Consider the following 19837-nt stretch of genomic DNA (forward strand, 5'->3'; position numbering starts at 1 on the left):
AATGGTGAAACTTGTGTCCCCCAATCTGTCTTTGTTGCAAGTTGCTTTTCTAGGCTTAAGTTACAAAATCACATAGTGTCCAAAGGATTGAGAACAATTATCATTAGTGACTCATCAATATTTTGGTTTTTTCCTAATTCGAAAGGTATAATTTTGTAGTGAATTATGTGTCACATGGCCCTTTTCTATGCTAGATCAGTGCTCTCAAATGAATGAATGATAATGCTCCTTCTCATAATTAAAGATTGTTAACTGCCTATAGTAATCAAATACCGAAGAACCATTCATTGTCACTTGTAGTATGTTTGTTTGTATCTAATGGTTGAACTAATATTTTATGTAGACACTGTGTTAGTTCTCAAAACCACAGATTGGAAATCCAAGAGCTTGCCAAATTCAACAGGATTCCGCAATCAACTCTGGCCAACGAACGAGAATCGCCTTGATTCCCTTGCACTTTAGGCTCCACTACACCCAGGCGGGTAGACCTTCACCTCAAACGTTGACTGCTTGGTTCAAGGCTTTTCTATAGCGAATTTAAGCTTTGGAGTTCATCGGTCGGCAAGGTTCTCAATCTCGATTAAAATGAAATTCAATAGTAAATATTTGAATTGAATGAATGTTTTGTATAATATTTGTCAATAATGGATTTGATGCTTGTAAGAAGGAAGATATAGATTTTGTGACTTTAATAATAAAAAGACCAGTGCCTCTGCTCATCCGAGCAACAGAGTCAACTACAATGAGGATTATCACGTACAACTTCATAAAGTTCTATGCACATTAACTATAATCAATTTAATGATCAAGACACGACGGATTAAATATATATAAACAATTTTAAACTAGTCTAGATTGCACTTTAACTCCTACGGGTGGGAAACAAACTGGACTTAGATGCGGAAACAATTGAATATTTCACTATATCTATGATGATTGAGTTTAAAATGCCATAAATAACCCAGTCCACTTATTAGACATTTAAATTGCTAATGGAATTTTAAAGATGATTATAAAGGACGAATCAACTGCAGTTTAATTCTCCATGCCTTTAATAAAAAAAAACAAAGAGCCTTTTATTTTATTATCAAAATAAAATATTTAAATTCATATTATAAAGCCATATTTATGCTCCTTATTCCTCCTTACAAGTAAATATAAAATACTTTTCTCCGAATGCTTCTTGTTAAATATGTCTTTTTTGAATGTGTTTTGGTATCTCTCCTTATTGTCCCTATTTATATTTCAAATAAGAAAGGTCATGACTTTAAATTTGAAAATCACGTCTTCTCGAAAATAATCGAACCTCTTCCATCTACTAATACTATCGGAGCCTTTTAACACAAGATTTCAATGATTAGATTTATCATTTGTTGCATATCCTTTGGAACTTTATGTTAATTAGCACTTAAGTATCTCTACCAATCGTTTCTTTCGTTTAGTTTGTAGTACATGAGTTTTTCAAAACTCCCGATGGCATTTGTGTAGGAAAAGTTTAGTGCGAATTACACACCACATAGATTCTGGCTCATTGATCTCTGGTATCATATGTTTTCCCAAACATATCCACTGCATATTATTTATAGGGAAGCTTTCAAGTGATAAGAAAGGCTACATCAACAACAGCTCACTCATCCCACTAATTTGGGAAGCGCTAAAGGGTTGTAAGAGAACAAGGATAAAGAAGAGCATCTCAAACACCTTTTCGGCTAATCCATGGTATGACGAAGAATGCAAAGCCGCAAAAAGAAAATTTAAAGGGAGAAAGGAAAACAAAACAGTCATAAGAGAATACAAACAGTTGATCAAATCCAAAAAAGAAGAATATGTGATTAATCGGATGAAGGAGCTAATCATGTTAGGAAAGCACAATCCTAAAGATTTTTGGAGGAAGTTACAAGCAGCTATAAAATAGGTTTAAAATAAAATTATGGATTCCTAATGGTTAAAATATGCAAAGACTCTTTACGAAGATTGGAGGACGAAGTTTCACTCCCCACAATCAACAACTCGAATGAACTATTTTTTGATGAAGACATTACTCTAGAGATAAGGAGATTAGCGAGTGGTAAAGCTTAGGATATTGATGGGCTGCAGGCTGAATTTCTAAAGTGGGCGACAGATTTGTTGACCCTGCACATCAGGAACATTTTTAATATGGTCTTGCAAGGCTGCTTTCCCACGGAATGGACCACCAATGTAGTTATTCCTCTCCAAAAAAGCGGGGATGTCAACAACCCTTCCAACTATCGCACCATCATGGTTAACCCCCTATGAAGAAAACTCTACGGGAGTATGGTAGAGCGGAGAATCAGTGGATGGGTAGAAAAAGAAGGGAAAAAAGCTACGAGTCAAACGGGTTTCAGACCAAAACATTCCATCATTGATCACTGCATTACCCTAAGGTACTTTATTGAAAAAGCGTGGGATAAACAAGGGGAAGAGGCTTTTTGCTGCTTTGTTGACTTTAAGAAAGCTTTCGACATCGTCCCTAGGGATAAGCTATGGAATAGGATGGAAGAATTGAAGGTCCCAATAGAGTATAGGGCTGCTGTTTATAAACTTTATGAATAGGTTAAAGCGAAAATCAAAACCAAAGAGGGCATGTCGGAATGTTTTGGTAGTGACATAGGGGTCAAACAAGGGTGCCCATTCTCTCCTATCTTGTTTGGCCTCTATATTGACAAGTTAGAGGAATGGCTAAACAAAGTGAATGGAGAAGGTATTCAACTGGCTGAATATGTGATTAGATTACTTTTTATGTTGATGACCTTATTCTTCTTGATAAAATAGCACAGGGGTTGAGGGAACATTTGAAGAACTTAGAAACTTTTTGCATAGAGATAGGGATGGAGTTCAACACTTCAAGACTAAGATCATGGTCTTTTCCTTCAGGAAAAGAAAACAACAATGCACTTTCATATTTAATGACAAAGCTCTAGAGATTGTAGAAGAATACAAGTGTTTGGGGATAGATTTCCGTTACTGGCTAAGTTGGGAAACATGCAGATCAAAAAAGATATAGGGGGGATGGAAGTCATCTTATCTTCTTTAGAACAGGTGCACGACAACGGAGTTATGGGATTGGAAGACTAAGAAAACCCTCTTTGGATTGTTGGTGATACTGGTTATTTTATATGGTAGCGAGGTATGAGGGAGCAACGTATCAAACCATAAATGGCGACAAATTGAAAGAATTCAGAAACACTTTATCACAACTAATCTCAAAATCAAATCAACAGTTCCATATGAGATTATTTTAGCGGACGCCTGCATGCTCCCGGTGGAGGCCTCGACAATTGTTAGATTGTTGAGCTATCTAAAAAAAGATGGGTAAAATGGATGCACATCTCTGGCCTAGTAAGGTGGTCGACGGAGAACTAGCTCGTCAGAAGAAGACATGGAAGAAACAAAATGATAAATCGTTCAACAAGTGGAACATTGACTACCAAGAGTGTCTAGAAAACAATTTTGAAATAAAAAAATGGGTGGCAGAAAAATCAGATTTGCCATGTGGGAAAATCAGTTAGGTAGAAAAAAAGCCTATTATGTCAAAGAATTTAATCCCAGATGCAAACATGATGACAAAGAGTATTGAGGAGGTGAGATCAAAGGAAAGACAAAAATCCTAATCGCCCAATTGAGATCTGGTTCACACCATTTGAGATGTGAAATTGGTAAATGGAAGGTCCCTACGGAAGAGTGGGAGGACAAAATTTGTAGATTTTGCAACAAGGGTGTGGTGGAAACAAAGTGGCACTATTTGAAGGATTGCACCGCATACGAGGACATTTGCAACCAGCACAAAGAAAATTCAAAAGTGAACAACATAAAAGACCTTTTCGAAGAACCAAGACTCCTCAAGGGGGCCATTTTACTTATGCAGATTCACAACAAAAGGGACAACCTGGAGAAATCACATCAGACTGACTAGGAGTTTTATGTGGGTCCCTTAGGCTTATGCCCCCATGGACGTCATTAAAAATCATTCATTCATTGTACTAAGCAGAGAAGCTATGCCACATATTAGGTTCATTTATTTTATCGAACTTTTCCATATTTCTCTGACATATCCTTTGGCCCTGTCCATGTTCAATTTGCCTCTTATCATGGCTCTGCTTCTGAGGCGGGTCCTTCATAATCAAAAACTTCAATATCCATTGTTGATGGTGCATCCTACATTGCATCAAACTCAAGCTCCTCATGCCATTCTGGGTTCAATGTTTCTACTTCACTGGGCTAGTATGGGTCTTTCTATTGCAACAAAAAGATAACATATGCCACCTTCATCCAAATGGAGAAAGACTTTTCCACTAACCACTGTCACTGTTAAAAGACTCACGATATATAAGTTTGCATACTAACTAACTCTATTGCCATCGGGATTTTGAATATGTTCCCCAGCCATAATGTCTGTCACTTTCTTTTGCGCTACATCAAACTGCCTGTTTTTGTATGCTTGGAACAGTGACTGGACCAACCTGATTTGGTATCATCCCTGAAACACTAATGATGTTGTTGCAGGAATCAAAAGATCACTCTGCCGTAAACATCCATCTCTGTATTTGCAGGCACGATAATTTCTGATGATTTCTTTATTTTTGCAATTGCTGAATATAAAGTTACCTGGCATCATTGACGCACTATATATAGTATTTGTTTGTTCATGTCATCGTTTGCCATGCATATCTTGCTTGTTGAAAAGTGGAGACTTCTTTTCAGACATATATGCTGCCAGACATACCCTTGCGTATGAAGTTTCTGTTTACAAATTAGTTGCTGTCACTGATTATGTATGTATTAATTTCGGGCTTAGGTGTTCCGCGGCATCTCCAATGCCATGAGGCTTAAACTCCAAGTTTCTCGGGAATAGTGGCACCCTGTTTTGTTAAAAACTCTGTCATACATAGTTTTTAACTGGGCAGTCTTCAATCATCAAAACATCAACAAGGAGGTTATCAAGAAGGTCAAGCCACTGGTCTGCCACAGAGACTATTTCTGAATAACATTCCTCTAGGGTCATTCTAAAGAAACACTTCAGCATGAAAGACTTTTACAAGCATTAGTATCATTATCAAAAAAAGCATGGCACTTCTTAATTAGAACACCTCCTTCCTTAGAGGCTGATAGAATCACTGCCTTGTCAGGTCCATCCACTTCAAACTCAATGGAACATTGTATGTCTGCTCGATGGCATTGTCCAAGGTCTGGTATTGGTCATTAGTGTCGTTCCTTGCCACATCAACATCAAGCATAACACATGGATATGATATTGTCAGCTTCTTTTTGGGATCCAAGAGTGCTCAAGACCAACAATTGGCTTTGCTAGGTTGAGAAATTATACTGAAGCGTGCTGCTGATAATTCTTATGCACCTTTGAGTAGATTTATCCTTGTTTGACATTACAACCTCATGTCTTTACCGGTCTTTTAATGATCTTCTGCAAGTATTCTCAAATATGAATGACTTTAACGATAACCTTTTCATTATCTCCAATATTACATCACCAATGGAGGCCCTAGATTTTGTAAAGATTTGGGCTCCATCACACTGATTGAATATTGTAAAACCAGGTAGATTTTCATAGCCTACTGATTGCTTAATGGTGGCATTATTTACTTGTCAACTTGTCTTGGAGCATATGTAGAAGATTGATTTCATGTTGAGGGTGTTTGTCACTTAGCCCCTACTGAGCTACACTAAAAGATGCCATCTTTTTAAACACTTTTACCATATTGGTAACTCTTCATGGGAAAAGAATTGACATTATATGAAAAATGAGGACTTTGTAGAAAATATTGTTAAATAATGCAATGAACAACTACAGCAATGTTAGCACAAACTTCTGTTAACTCTATAGTAAGATTGAATTATCTTCAACATAATATTTTGTGGGAGGTCTGGTATAAATCAATCTGAACTTGATTCGCACATGCTGTAGGATGAACTTACTAGCAATGAGAACCTTTTCTTTGGGTTGTCTCAAGTACTGCAGAAAATTCCAAAAGACATTGGTAAGAATCTAAACGAAATACATAGTCTTTGCTATTTTCTTTTATGGCAGAATTATAATGTTGTCCATCAAATTATTTTAAACATTAGAAGTGGAATTTGTTTTCCATTCATTTGTGTTTCAGATCGGGTACTATGCCACTTTTGCTTCAAACCAAAGAGGATATCTGTCGAGTCTGCAAAATATACTGGTGGAAAGAGTAGCCAGATGATTGTGGCTAGTGTTGTTCTTCTAAAACAAGCTCTGGAAGGCCTGCCTTTACTTTCAGAAGTACATGGTTTTTGAACTGCTATACACATACTTACATAGAAGTCAGCAAATTGTTAAGGTTTTAATAGAAAGTGATTTCTGTTCAACATGTCCCAAAATTGCAGGTTTTGAAGAATGCTAAAAGCTTCCTTCTCTGCAAAATACACAAATCAATTTGTGAGAATGAAAAATATGGCCTCATTAAAAATAGGTAAGATATTAATATCCTTTCACATTGTAGCCTCATTTTTTGCATTGAGCTCAAATTTGTTTCCCTGTCTTTTACTTCTTTTGATTTGCAAATAATAGTCTATAAGTAGACATTTTTCTTTTCTAAGATTATATGTTGTTTTATGCAGCATTTTCTCACACCTAGGTGATTTCATATTCAATTTTCATCAAATGAAGTTTAATGTGCCTAAAAACAAGAATAGATGTCTTTCCAATTTTTTTTGGAAAAATATATAATGACCACCCCTGATCCCAAGCTGCCAAATTCTTCTTTTTTTGTGTTCTCTGTTTTTTTGACTATTGTTTTCAGAAGTTTGGTAATTTTCTGAATTTTGTTTTTTGCTGTTCTGATTTTTGGGTTTCAACTGTTAGTTTTTACAAATAAAGAAATATAATAAACAAATGTTTACTAATTATTGAATAAAAAACATGTTAAGAAATTTCTTATATAAATTTTAATTTGAATGAATCATTCGTACATATAAGGCTAATAATGTGGATCTAATTGCTAATTTATCTCTGAGAATTTTAAGGTCTGATATATCTTCCTTGAACAACAACATACCCAATTAGATAACTACAAACTGCCGATAAAAGACTAATTAAGACTGATCGCCTAAAAATCTGCTGAAATAAGTTTGATCTGCCTGAAGAAACCCGATGCTCAGCTAAGTTTTTCTGGCAACCAAACCAAGGACTGTAGGGCTGTCTGAGCCTGCTACTAATTGCTGATAAATTATGATAAATCAATCCAGATCTGTAACTAGTTATTTCAAATCTGCTCCCAACACTTGCTGATCTCTGATTTCTTCTTCACCAAGCTATAAAAAATAACCTTTGTTGGAAACCTGTAGACGGTAACCCATGAATGATGTATGAAGAGCTTGGAGAGTATTTCACCTGTGCAAGTCTCCCAATAATGAATGGATTTCATCCTTTACATTAAATCTGATAATTCCTTCTCCAAACCTTTGCTGCTCTCCAATTTTGACAACATAGAATCTCAAATGAATGCTCAATATACCTTTTTTATTTCCTCAAACCCCAGGCATCCACTTTTAGGGTTTTCCTTTTATTCCTCTAAATTGAAATTACAACTTTATTTCATTATCTTTATTTTGTGCCTCTGCTAATTTATTTATTACGTTGTTTCTAGAAACAACATATTGAGTCTCCCTAGGCATCATTTACATGGAGGGCCCCTTATTTGTTACTCTATTAAAATAATATAAGCCAACTTTATTAAATTGAATACTTTATTTAGTTAGCTAGGATATTAAAGTCATTGCTTTAATAACCCTTTTTTATTCTTGAAAACCATTAGTTGAACTCTGAACTAAATGTTGAATTTTGCTACCGGTCCAAGGGTGATGTCTGAATGAAGTAGGTCAATTGACAGTCTCCTAAACAATATGGATTATCCTAAAATATAGGAAACTATCTTTAATCAACAAAAAATGGTCATAAGGCCACCTCTTGCGCTGCACAACCCTTTAGGTGGTCAACAAGCCCTTTGTCACTCCTAAAAATAGAAACTACCCTAAATAAGAGATTGGGTTTTGTTGATGTGAGTTTTGTATCACTTACATAATATATTAGGATTTGAATATTCAATATGGGATATCAAACATGCAACTCCTCTCTTGAAAAGTTATTACTCATGAAGACATAAGCAATAGCTCCAATGTTCCTTACACCGTTGGATACTCGCTCAGTTTTATTGATGTGATTTGCTAGTAATCATGTAGGCGGCCTTACGCTATTCTTTCGAGGATGACTTGGACATTGGTGGAATGATGGTGATGGGTTTGTGAAAGCTAAATGATGTTGATGGAAAGTGACGGTGGTGGAAGGTGAATGGATGTATTTTAATGCTTGATCTACTCCTCTAACTTGCTTCTCTAAGCTTCGACTATCCAGCTACTCACTATTCTACTCCTACTCCTATGAATGGAAGGTTAGCGAATGGACGGGGATCGAACCTAATGAGAGCTGACCAGCGGCCTCACTTCCATAGGTGCAATGATTCAAAGGAATAATAGACTAGTTTACCACACAGCTTCCCAACCAGCCGCTAGGGTGCTAGTGGTCTAGTATTGACCCCTATCAAACATTTACCAATGCTACCATACAACTATCCATCTACTTCACTCCTACTTAGCAACTTGAAATGAAACCAACTTTAACAACTTGAAAAGAAATCTAACTATGTGGAAGTAGAAAACATGCAATAACACCCAATGTTCTTAATCAACATGCAAATCGCAACAATGAAAAAGAGAGCAATTTTGGTATTATCTTCGCAACAATTTCTCCAACCCCTTTACAAATGAGAGCAAATGGCCTTTTATAGGGGCCAGAAATACAACGGACGGTGGAGATCAAAACAAGATCAACGATCCAGATTGGATCCTCAAAACCCTAGTTAGGGTTGCCACCCCATCAGCCAATGAGAAGCCGCGACCTCATCAATAGACCAATGAAAAAGTGCAAAAAGTGGCAACCAATGAGAAGGCACCAAAATGGTGGCCAATCAGAAATAGATACTTGTCCTATTCTGGAAGAAAGGGAAATTGCCACTTGGGCTTACATCAAATGATCTTCTAATATAAATCTTCCCTTTTCTTTCATCTTCTTAGCTAAGGCAATGAACTTAGCTAGCCTTTCGTTAACTTCTTCCATAGGAAGACAAGGTGTGTGCTTCGCCTTGAGTTCCGTTGACTTCGCCACGCTGCTCACTACTTGTAGTATCCTTTTGTGATCCTTCTCATATTCCTTCGCAAATCTAATAAAAGCACTGAGAGAGGAAAGGGTGCCCAAATGCTTTTTCCTGATGGCAACCTTTCCCAACTCATCCAACCTCGATCCAAAATCTGTCTTGTTGTCATCCTCTTTGCCAAGGGGGATTGTCCTTCCTTTAGTCTATCCTTCATCCATATCATGTCCACTGTACCGATATTGGTGTCGGTTATTCTCTTCATTTTCGAGAAGGAAGTTTTGGGCATCATATCCTCTTTGTCTTTCTTAGTGTTCGCTCGCTTGGGATTCTTACTTGCACTACCATCCTCCATGTTCGTCGCCCTATTACGGGATGGTAGAGTGGTGGACCAAAAGGCAAGAAGAACCAAGCGGAGCAATCTTTAGACTAGAACGAAAGATGGATGTCAGCTTAAGCACCCCTTGCAACTCTAGATGATGAAAATTCACCTTGACCAATAATCTTACAGCGACTTTTCGGAACCTAGGACAAGACCTTAAGAACTTCAAATCCCTTGCAAATCAGAAATTTATCATGCAATTCACCTTCAAATAAAATTACTCAACCTAGGGCAAAAATCGCAGCCTCTTGAAAAATTCAGAATTTTATCTTCCACAAATTTTGGCTCCCACAAATTTCGGCCTCCACAAAATTCGGCTCCCACAAATTTTGGCTCCCACAAATTTCGCCAAGCAAGAAGAGTGCCGATCTGCTCTTGCAAAATCACCAACACCTTGAGAAGGAGAAGTGAGAAGTGAGGAAGAACTGGGAGAGAGGCCTCCTCTTATACCCAACTTCCTAATTTCCTCCAAGCTGGCCGATTTGGACCCTGGGAGAAAGAAAAACAAATAATTAATGCAAAATTATGGCCCACAATTAAATACTTAGCTAAAATTAATTTTGCCATGATGAAAATTAACTTTTTAAATTTCCATTTGGACCAAAATTGCAAAAAGAAAATAAATAATGCCTTAGAGGTGTTAAATATTTCCATTTAATGAAGATTTAGTAATTAATGTCATTAAAATTAGATTTTGGCTAGCCAAAAGCCATTTTTCAATATTAAATTACTAATTTCATTAAAGGCTAAAAGTTTTCAAGGCAAATTAATACATTTAAAACCAATTTTTGCAATTTCTCTCCAAATCGATTTAGCTATGCCAATAATTTTTTTTTGACAAAAATAAAATAAAATTTCTTCTAGAGTCAAAAATCGATTTTGCAATTTTATTTCACCATCACAAAAATTAATTTTCTTCACCAAAAAAAATAATTAAAATTTTCCAAAAGACCAAATTTAACAAAAATTTCATTTTTTGAAAATTATCCAAATTTATACAATCATATCCAAATTTTCGAAAGAAAATGTGTAAGTGCAAAATTTACAATTTTATCCTGCCAAGTTGGAATTAAATTTGAAATTTGTTCGGCCTAAGGATAGAATTGGTGGCTCTGGAAAATCAAGTTGAAACTAGGTGAAAATAAATCTAACCCTCTCCCCACTAGCCCTGAAGGTGTCCAAGACGTGAAATCTTCAAATTTGAAACCTCTGGACCGAAAATTGCTAAGGCAATCGTAAAAAAAAGGGGGTCGCCAAAATTTTGGGGCGATGGTGTGAAAACCTCACAACAGGTTTAAATATTCAAAGTGACTCATAAAGCCTCATGCTTAGCTCCATTGGCCTTTGGTGGTCAATATGCAAATTGTCATTCTCCTCCCTGAAAAATAGGGACCCCCCTTAAGAATAGGAGACTAATGACAAACTCTTGAAATGCACCATAGACATCATCAAAAGGTCTCAAACTCCCTAAATGGGTTGCCAATCAACTTTATTAGACTACGGGTCCCCAGTGATAGGCTAATTCTACTAGTTGGTATTGACACTAGGGAAGGTGTGAAAAAGGGGATATGACATTACATCCTCCTCAAAGATTGCTTCCCCTCATGCAATGCTAGTACAAGCTCTAATCAATAACTTGACCTAATCTAGAATCAAGAAGTCATCTTGAGGAAGAAACCGCTACAGAGATGTTGCACTACTTTCATAACACTATGTGCTGACTTGTGTTGTAACTCTTCCAGATCCCAAATAAATAATGCACAAGCTGACTTTTATTAGACTACAGGTCCCTAGTGATAGGCTAATTCTACTAGTTGGTACTGACACTAAGGAAGGCATAAAAAAGGAGACATTACATTACATCCTCCCCAAAGATTGCTTCCCCTCAAGCAATGCTAGTACAAGCTTCAATCAACAACTTGACCTAATCTGGAATCAAGAAGTCATCTTGAAGAAGAAACCACTACAGTGATGTTGCACCACTTTCATAACACTATGCTGACTTGTGTTGCAACTCTTTCAAATCCAAAATAAATAATGCATAAAATATATCAATTGTAATGTCCCTCTCACAAAAAGCACAAATTTGAACTTGAAGCAGCTGTTGTAATAGAGCAGTGATGAATAACCCCTGCACTAGAATTTTCTAGAGTGCTAATGGTTGTATAGTAGAGTCCACAGAGGATTGATGGCATACAAATTACAATGGGTGTACAATGTAAGTTAGAGAGCTCGTACGAAGGTTCGGGAACTATATGGTGGTGTAATTGGCATATACGTATGGTGTGATGAGGTGGCATCATACGATCAAGCAATTGATTATATATTGTGGGGCTCCAAACCTGCACTTCGTATAGTATTGAGATTGCCACATGGTTGAAGGGAGCAAGTTATGGCGTAGGGTTAGAAGGAACATATACGTGTGGGGAGCGGTCTGCTTATGCCATATGGTATGGATGAATGGTGGACTACATATGATTTGAAGAGGAGGATAAGCAGTGTATGGTGTTGGAGAAGAGGTGTACTAATAGATCTTGCGTATTTGTCTTTCTAAGTGAATATCCCACACAATGATAGTACAATACTTGTCCTTTGGAACAATTTTAATATGGCTCCACTAATAGTACATGATATACTCCAAATAGATGATGAATGCCAACTATAAATGATATTATCAATTCTTACAGAGTCAAACAATGATAGTGCTTCAAGATTTGCTAGATCCGAAGCAAAGTAATCTAAAGGAGAATAGGGTGAGGGATAAATCCCACCAAAACTGCAAAAGCCAAATAGGGAAGATCTTTCACTTTCAAAATGGTGAATAGATGATAGCTCCAACTAAAATTTGCAGTACAATACAATAACTCAAGTTGCATAGTATAACAACCAACCCGAGGAACATATAAACCCCATCAAAGGAAAACTCTTTACGTAGAAAACAACATATTGACATATGACACAATAAACACCTACCAAATAATTAAAATGAAAATGATCACTAAGATATATTAAATCGATTAGTCCCGCACAAAATTTGATATCTTGTTTTATTTAATGGCAGGGATATTATAGTCCCTTATCTCAAAAATTGTTTGTTTTCAAGCAATTGCAGACATGGGTGCTCCAAGATCTATTCGCCCTCCCAAGTGGGGTTGTCGAGTGGCAAATTTTTCCAACTCACTAGAAACTCCTTGATGGTGCGGTTCCTTAGCTTTCTCTCTTAGATGTCAAGGATCTTGGTGGGTTTCAATACCAGTTTCCCTTCATCGAGAGGTGGCAGGTTTGTAGATATGGTGATGTTTTGTCTCATGACTTTCTTTAGGAAGGATATGTGGAAGAGATTTTTGATAAGGCTTCCTGGCAGATCTCGCTTGTAAGCAAGTTCTCCTATGCGTTGGGTCACATGGTATGGAACATAAAAATGCAGCCTCAACTTTTCTTTGCTGCCTACCTTTAGAGATGACTCTCTGTGTGGCTGTAGTCGGAGATATACCAGGTTACCCACCTAAAAGCTTCTCTCAACTTGGTGCCTATTGACATACATCTTCCGTTGATTCTATGATTGTTGGAGATTCTCCTTCTGAGATCTGAAAATGTCTTATCCTTCCTATAGCCAATACTTCGCTCTCGACACACGATTGTCTCCCAAAACCATGTCCATAGATTGCTTTGAAAGATGCCATTCCAATCGACAAGGGGTAAGTGGTGTTGTAGCATTGCTCCCCCAAATGTAATAATTTAACACATGCCTTCTATTGTGCTACAATATAATTTTGGAGGTACCCTTCCAGCCACTTATTTACGATTTTTGTCTATCCATCAGTCTACAGGTGATAGCTGGTGCTTGGCGACAATTTTGTTCTTGCAAGCCGAAATAATTCTATTCAAAAAGTGTTGAGAAAACGATTGTCCCTATTTCTCACTATGTTTTGTGGCAACCCGTGCAGGTGGAAAACCTGCGTACCAAACATATCTGTAACTTGTGCAGCCTAGCACTTTGTGGAGATGGCGAAGCAATGTGCATACTTTGTTAAACGATTGACTACTACAAAATGCAATCTTTGTTGTGTACCTTTAGAAGTCCAGAAATGCTATCCTACTTTTTCTCTGGTATTTGCAATGGTTGCGACAGCCCTACTGGTAATGTGTGTTCGGATTTGTTTATCAAACACATCGCACATTACCAAACATATTGCAAGGCATCATTGTTAAGTCCCTTCCATGAAAATATTTCACTAATTTTGTAAAAACCCTCAACAGACTATATCCTTAACAAACATCAATTTGCTTTTGCTAATCAATAGTTTGACATTTTGTCAAACATTTGGTAGGCAAATTATTATTACTCAATAAATAATTCTTTAAATTCACAGCCAACTACTCACAATTTTAATCGATTAAGTCTTTATCAATTTAGACAAATGAACACCACTAAACAGTTTAGAAGTAATTCTATAATTGATGGCAATGCTACTAATATCCAGTTTAAAAATTGACTTCTGGAAATTTACAAGAATGCCACAATGAACCTGGAAATTGACTTCTAATAGATGAAATATGGATTGTAGCTCTCAAAATATAATCCAATTTACTCGCAAGTTCAGAAATACATGCTCCTCACTTATAATTGCAGGTGCTCTAAAACCTGATTGCTGCCCCCCAATAATTGATTGCAGCCTTCCACAAAGTCTGAAATTGCTGCAAAATACAGGGACGAAAACCACAGTACATTCTTCTTTAACCACACCAAATAGTAGACAATAATGGCGTTCCAAATCACAAATTCTCGAGCCACAATGAAATTCCCATTTATAGTACATAACAGTCGAGAAATACTATAATTTAATTAGGACAATTCTGAAAAATAATTCACAATACCTCAGCTGTGAATTACTAGGCACTTCTTAATTCCAAACCATTATACTTCAGCAAGGGCAAAGAAATCGACAAACTCAGAAACTCTTCGCAGGCAACAAAAGAAAATAATCAATCAGATGCTTTACTCATCAAATGGGTTTATATTTATAATCTCCAAATGACACAAAGTTTCCCAAATGAACTTCACTTATGAAGTTTCCCACACACAACATTAAAACATAATAAAGTGCCATTATAAACTAATTTATTAATTGTTTTTGGCTCCAAAAATGACCTTTTCCACTATAATTTTGAATTCGAATATATAAGTCCACTGTTTCTAGTTCCCATGATTTAAAACTTATCCTCCCGGTTCCAATGAGCTATAATAGTACGGTGACCAACCAACAATACTAACAAAAATAACAACCTCAGCGTATTTAGATGAATAATAATAATTCACCTGTCTTGTGAAAACAATTAAAGAAGCATCAGAATCGAAATCTGACAACACCAAAGTGATCCTGATGATGAAAGATGATGAATGAACCTGATGGGGTGACTTACTATAAATAGATGCTCCCTCCAAGATTCTTGGAGCCCAAACTGGAAGCCCGAAATAAAAATTGAGTCCTCCAACTCCTCTCACTCAACTCGGTTCATCAGAACCAATAGATTGACTTACTATAAATAGTAAGTCCCTCAAATGGAGCCGAAACACACCATAGGCTGTTGGAAAGCCTATAACCACACAACTAAGACCCTCAAATCCTATTGTCAGCTCACAAAGGTCGCGATGGTGAACCGACTTGAGCAACTGTAGGAACCTGCTAAAAATGAGGACATTACAGTCCTTCCTCCCTAAGATTGCTTGTCCTTAAGCAATCTTGGAGCAAAATGGACATCACAATCCCTTGGAGCATAATGGACATCACAATCCACCTGGATCCCAAAGGTAAAACTGCGTACTATCCTTGCTGTGTATAAACAAATCCTATAACACCAACACCCAAATAATGGACATCAACATCAGAATCCTCTGAAAAGTAACCCGAGATGTTGATGAAGGCAACAACTCATTGAAACTCAACCCAACTGAAATATCAGTTCTGTTTGCACCTGAGTCCCCATTAAATTGATACTCATACCCAATTGCACTGTGGAGATGGTAACAACCATAGGTACCTGAAACGCTACCACCAAATCTAACCTTTGCCAAATTGTCCTAGATGTGTAGATATTGCAATGGGTCTAATTTGTAGTTATCAATCCCATCTACAAAAGATGGTGCTAACCCATCCCATAATGGGTGGCATGAAATTGGAGCCAACTCACACCGACGTGAAACCAAATCCTCTACTTGTGGGTCAAAAGAAAAATGACGAGCACTCCTCACTGTGTAATGCCAATAAAAACTCCTAATCTCTGTCAACGGCTCATCATCATCAAATTTGGAAGCAGAAGATGGCTCCAATGTTTGACTCTGAACTATTGGTCGGGCAGGATTTTGGGGAATCCTCTCAACAAAGCCAACCTCAAAATCCCTGTGGGGAAGCATAGTAGATAGAGTCTCTACAATCTTGCCCACCAACCTCTAAGTAGCACAAGAGCCTCGGATGAGATTACCTTCAGACACTTTGTATGAATCCTCCCTCACATCTGAACTCTCCAATGAATACTCCATGAAGGACTCTATGTAGTAGAAATTACATGTGGAAGCATCAACCTGCTCCCCTGCAACCCACAATTGATCCCTTTGAAAATGTGGCACTACCATTTGTCCAATGGTACTAGTTATATGAAATGAAGAAATAGATCTGCTTCTGGTAGAAGGAAGCAAATCACCATGAGAGCTCGTCTCCCTTGATGCTCTCACCTCCTCTGTACCTATTGTACCCATATGTTGGACGAATGTGTTGGCCACATCATCACATCCCTCATCCCCAACCGCGGAAGCAAACTCACCACCAACCACAATATGTAACTGAACAGGGTTTGGGGTTGATGTCGACTGTACCCGCTCTAACTCCATGGTAACCTCATCCAACTGTGATTGTGACTCTTGAAGAGCCAACTGAGTATACTGAAGAGAGTCTATAGTCACCTCAAGCTCCTGGGTAAGCTCAGCTACCTCCTTTTTCCTTAAAAACGTCTCATAACAAGTGCTACCCCACTCTAGAAGGTAATCCCTGTCAGCAAAAAATTGAGAGTAACTATGCTTCAAGATCCTAACAACCTCTCGAAGCGTATAAACCTCTACTAGGGAAATACTACTATCACTGTGCTCATCTAACACAGGAGCACCCCAACCAAATGTAGCTAGCATTTGACAAATAGCATCATAATACTCAAGAGTTGAAGAAATGTCACTACCACTCACCTTCAACTGACAAGGCACATGATGCCTCTGTAACCCTTGCCTCCTATGCAAGCTCTCTATCTCACTAACTGCATTGTGATAGGAAATTGAATCAAAACTGCCCACCACAAGATCACTCATTGCATATGTGCTATTGACCTTGCACAATTCTGCATCGGAGATACAACTACTATGTACCTCAATCAACTCCTCATCTAAAGAAATGGAAGCCTTCACAATATCAATATCCCCACATGTCTTAGCTTCCACCTCAAAGGATAAATCCTATAAACACTAATCCTGAGACCCATCCAAAACCTCCTCGGAGTCATTAGCCGATACTTGACAAGGGATATCGTACCCAGTGCAACTCATAGCATCATCAAATGTATCATCAGATGTGTCCATACCATCTGCATCCACATCTCCTAATAAAGCCTCAACTGTTGACACCTGATACTGCACACATGACTCAATGTCAAGTTGTGAATCAATAACACTAGAGCATGAACCCACATCTGACTCCGCTGTAACATACAAATCACCAACATCACAGTTGGGTGACTCGATACATGCATTGGTCCTACTTGAGGAAGTAGTTGCTTCTTGTACTGGAGTAACACTATGATAACTCACATATAAATCTCCAATAATAATCCCCTCCTCGAGAGAGCCAGAAGTGTCAGTAGTAACAAGTGTATCAACTATCTCTGCACTAGCTACAACAACTCTGAGAGCCTCAACCTCTTGAAGCTTAATGCCGTTATCCACCAAGGGTACTGACACATCTACTAATCTCTATGAAATGAGTCCATCATCAACACAGCGGATTGGGTTAGCAGGTGTCGTACTAAATATAGGTACATCAGCATCATGGATACCTGTCATGGAAAACTCAAGCTTCCTTCCCTGCAACCTTGATGTTGACCTTCTAAAGGCGGAAACCATATACCTCGCTGCCCTCTCAATTGTCGCAGAATCCGACAAGCTCTCCGCCAACCTCTGTTGATGAAGCTTCAGTTTCTCCAAACTCTCTTGCAATGCATTCAATTTTACACTAACTTCCTCATTACTCCACTAACTTCTAGAAATGCCAGTCCTATGTCTGTCCATAGTTGTAGAAAATAAAGTGCTGGTCACTCTAGAAATCAGATCTAAAAATCTTCAAAGTCAGCACTGAACAAAAAAAAACTGAGCCCAATTCCTGTAGGCTGGTAGGAAACTGCTCTGATACCACTATAAAAACCCTCAACAGGCTATATCCTTAACAAACATCAATTTGCTTTTGCTAATCAATAGTTTGATATTTTGTCAAACATTTGGTACACAAATTATTATTACTCAATAAATAATTCGCACCCAGCTGCTCACAATTTTAATCGATTAAGTCTTTATCAATTTAGACAAATGAACACCACTAAACAGTTCAGAAGTAATTCTATAATTTATGGCAATGCTACTAATATTCAGTTTAAAAATTGACTTCTAGAAATTTACAAGAATGCCACAATGAACCTGGAAATTGACTTCTAATAGATGAAATATGGATTGCAGCTCTCAAAATATAATCCAATTTACTCGCAGGTTCAGAAATACATGCTCCTCACTTATAATTGCAGGTGCTCTAAAACCTGATTGCTGCCCCCCAATATTTGATTGCAGCCTTCCACAAAGTCTGAAATCATTGCAAAATAAAGGGACGATAGCCACAGTACATTCTTCTTTAACCATGCCAAATAGTAGACAATAATGGTGTTCCAAATCACAAATTCTTGAGCCACAATGAAATTCCTAGGTACAATACATAATAGTCGGGAAATACTATAATTTAATTAGGACAATTCTCAAAATTAATTCACAATACCTCAGCTGTGAATTACCAGGCACTTCTTAACCCTTATACTTCAGCAAGGCCAAAGAAATCGGCAAACTCAGAAACTCTTCGCAGGCAACAAAAGAAAATAATCAATTGGATGTTTTACTCATCCAATGGGCTCATATTTATAATCTCCAAATGACAAAGTTTCTGAAACGAACTTCACTTAAGAAGCTTCCCACACACAACATTAAAACACAATAAAGTGCCATTATAAACTAATTTATTAATTGCTTTTGGCTCTGAAAATGACTTTTTTCACCATAACTTCAAATTCTGACATGTAAGGCCATTGTTTCTTGTTCCCATGATTTAAAGCTTTTCGTCTCGGTTCTGATGATCTATGATACTGAGGTGACCCACCAACAACACTAACAAAAATAGCAATCTCAACATATTTAGATGATGAATAATAATAATTCACCCGTCTTGCGAAAACAATTGAAGAAGCATCAGAATCGAAATCTGACAACACCAAAGTGATCCTAATGATGAAAGATGATGAATGAACCTGACGAGGTGACTTACTCTAAATAGACGCTCCCTCCAAGATTCTTGGAGCCCAAACCGAAAGCTTGAAATAAAAACTGAGAGCATCCTCCAACTCCTCTCACTCAACTCAGCTCATCGGAACCAACAAATTGACTTACTATAGATAGTAAGTCCCTCAAATGGAGCCAAAACACACCATAGGTTGCTGGAAAGCTTATAACCACACAACTAAGACCCTCAAATCCTATTGTCGGCTCACAAAGGTCACAATGGTGAACTAACCTGGCCAACTGTAGGAAACTACTAAAAATGGGGACATTACAGATTTGCCTATAGGACTTGAACAAACTTGCATGTTCGACCAACGAGGAATTGTTCATTTCCTTTAGAAGTTTCATTTCATTGTGTATTCAAGCACCAAGTAAATCCGGTCCTTGTATTAGATGATGTGGTCAACCACCCTATATCAATCATCCTGAATCTTACCATCCATTTGTTCACATGGAAAAGTGTTCTTGGAGTATTGCACCTACAAGTCTACCTTGCAATCGTCTAAATTCTAGGATAATGAGCAGGTGGCAGGTTTTCTTGGTAAGGTATCTTGCATGACATTATTCTTCCCTTTTACATATTCGATATCAAAATCAAATGCTTGAATATTG

General features: G+C 37.5%; 1 protein-coding gene across 1 annotated transcript in view; it reads left to right on the plus strand.

Annotated features, from left to right (window-relative positions):
• The window catches only part of MSH4 (MUTS-like protein 4), a 342254-nt gene that overhangs the window by 121939 nt on the left and 200478 nt on the right, over positions 1 to 19837 (plus strand). Inside the window, exons 9-11 of the mRNA XM_089789754.1 lie at positions 5942 to 6014; positions 6138 to 6283; positions 6388 to 6473. Of these exons, the coding sequence (XP_089645880.1) occupies positions 5942 to 6014; positions 6138 to 6283; positions 6388 to 6473 (305 nt within the window). The remainder of the gene's footprint in view (positions 1 to 5941; positions 6015 to 6137; positions 6284 to 6387; positions 6474 to 19837) is intronic.

The sequence above is a fragment of the Cupressus sempervirens genome, chromosome 6 (genome assembly GCF_028749045.1).
Source record: "Cupressus sempervirens isolate cs-2001-9-10 chromosome 6, ASM2874904v1, whole genome shotgun sequence".
In the NCBI taxonomy this organism is placed as follows: Eukaryota; Viridiplantae; Streptophyta; class Pinopsida; order Cupressales; family Cupressaceae; genus Cupressus; species Cupressus sempervirens.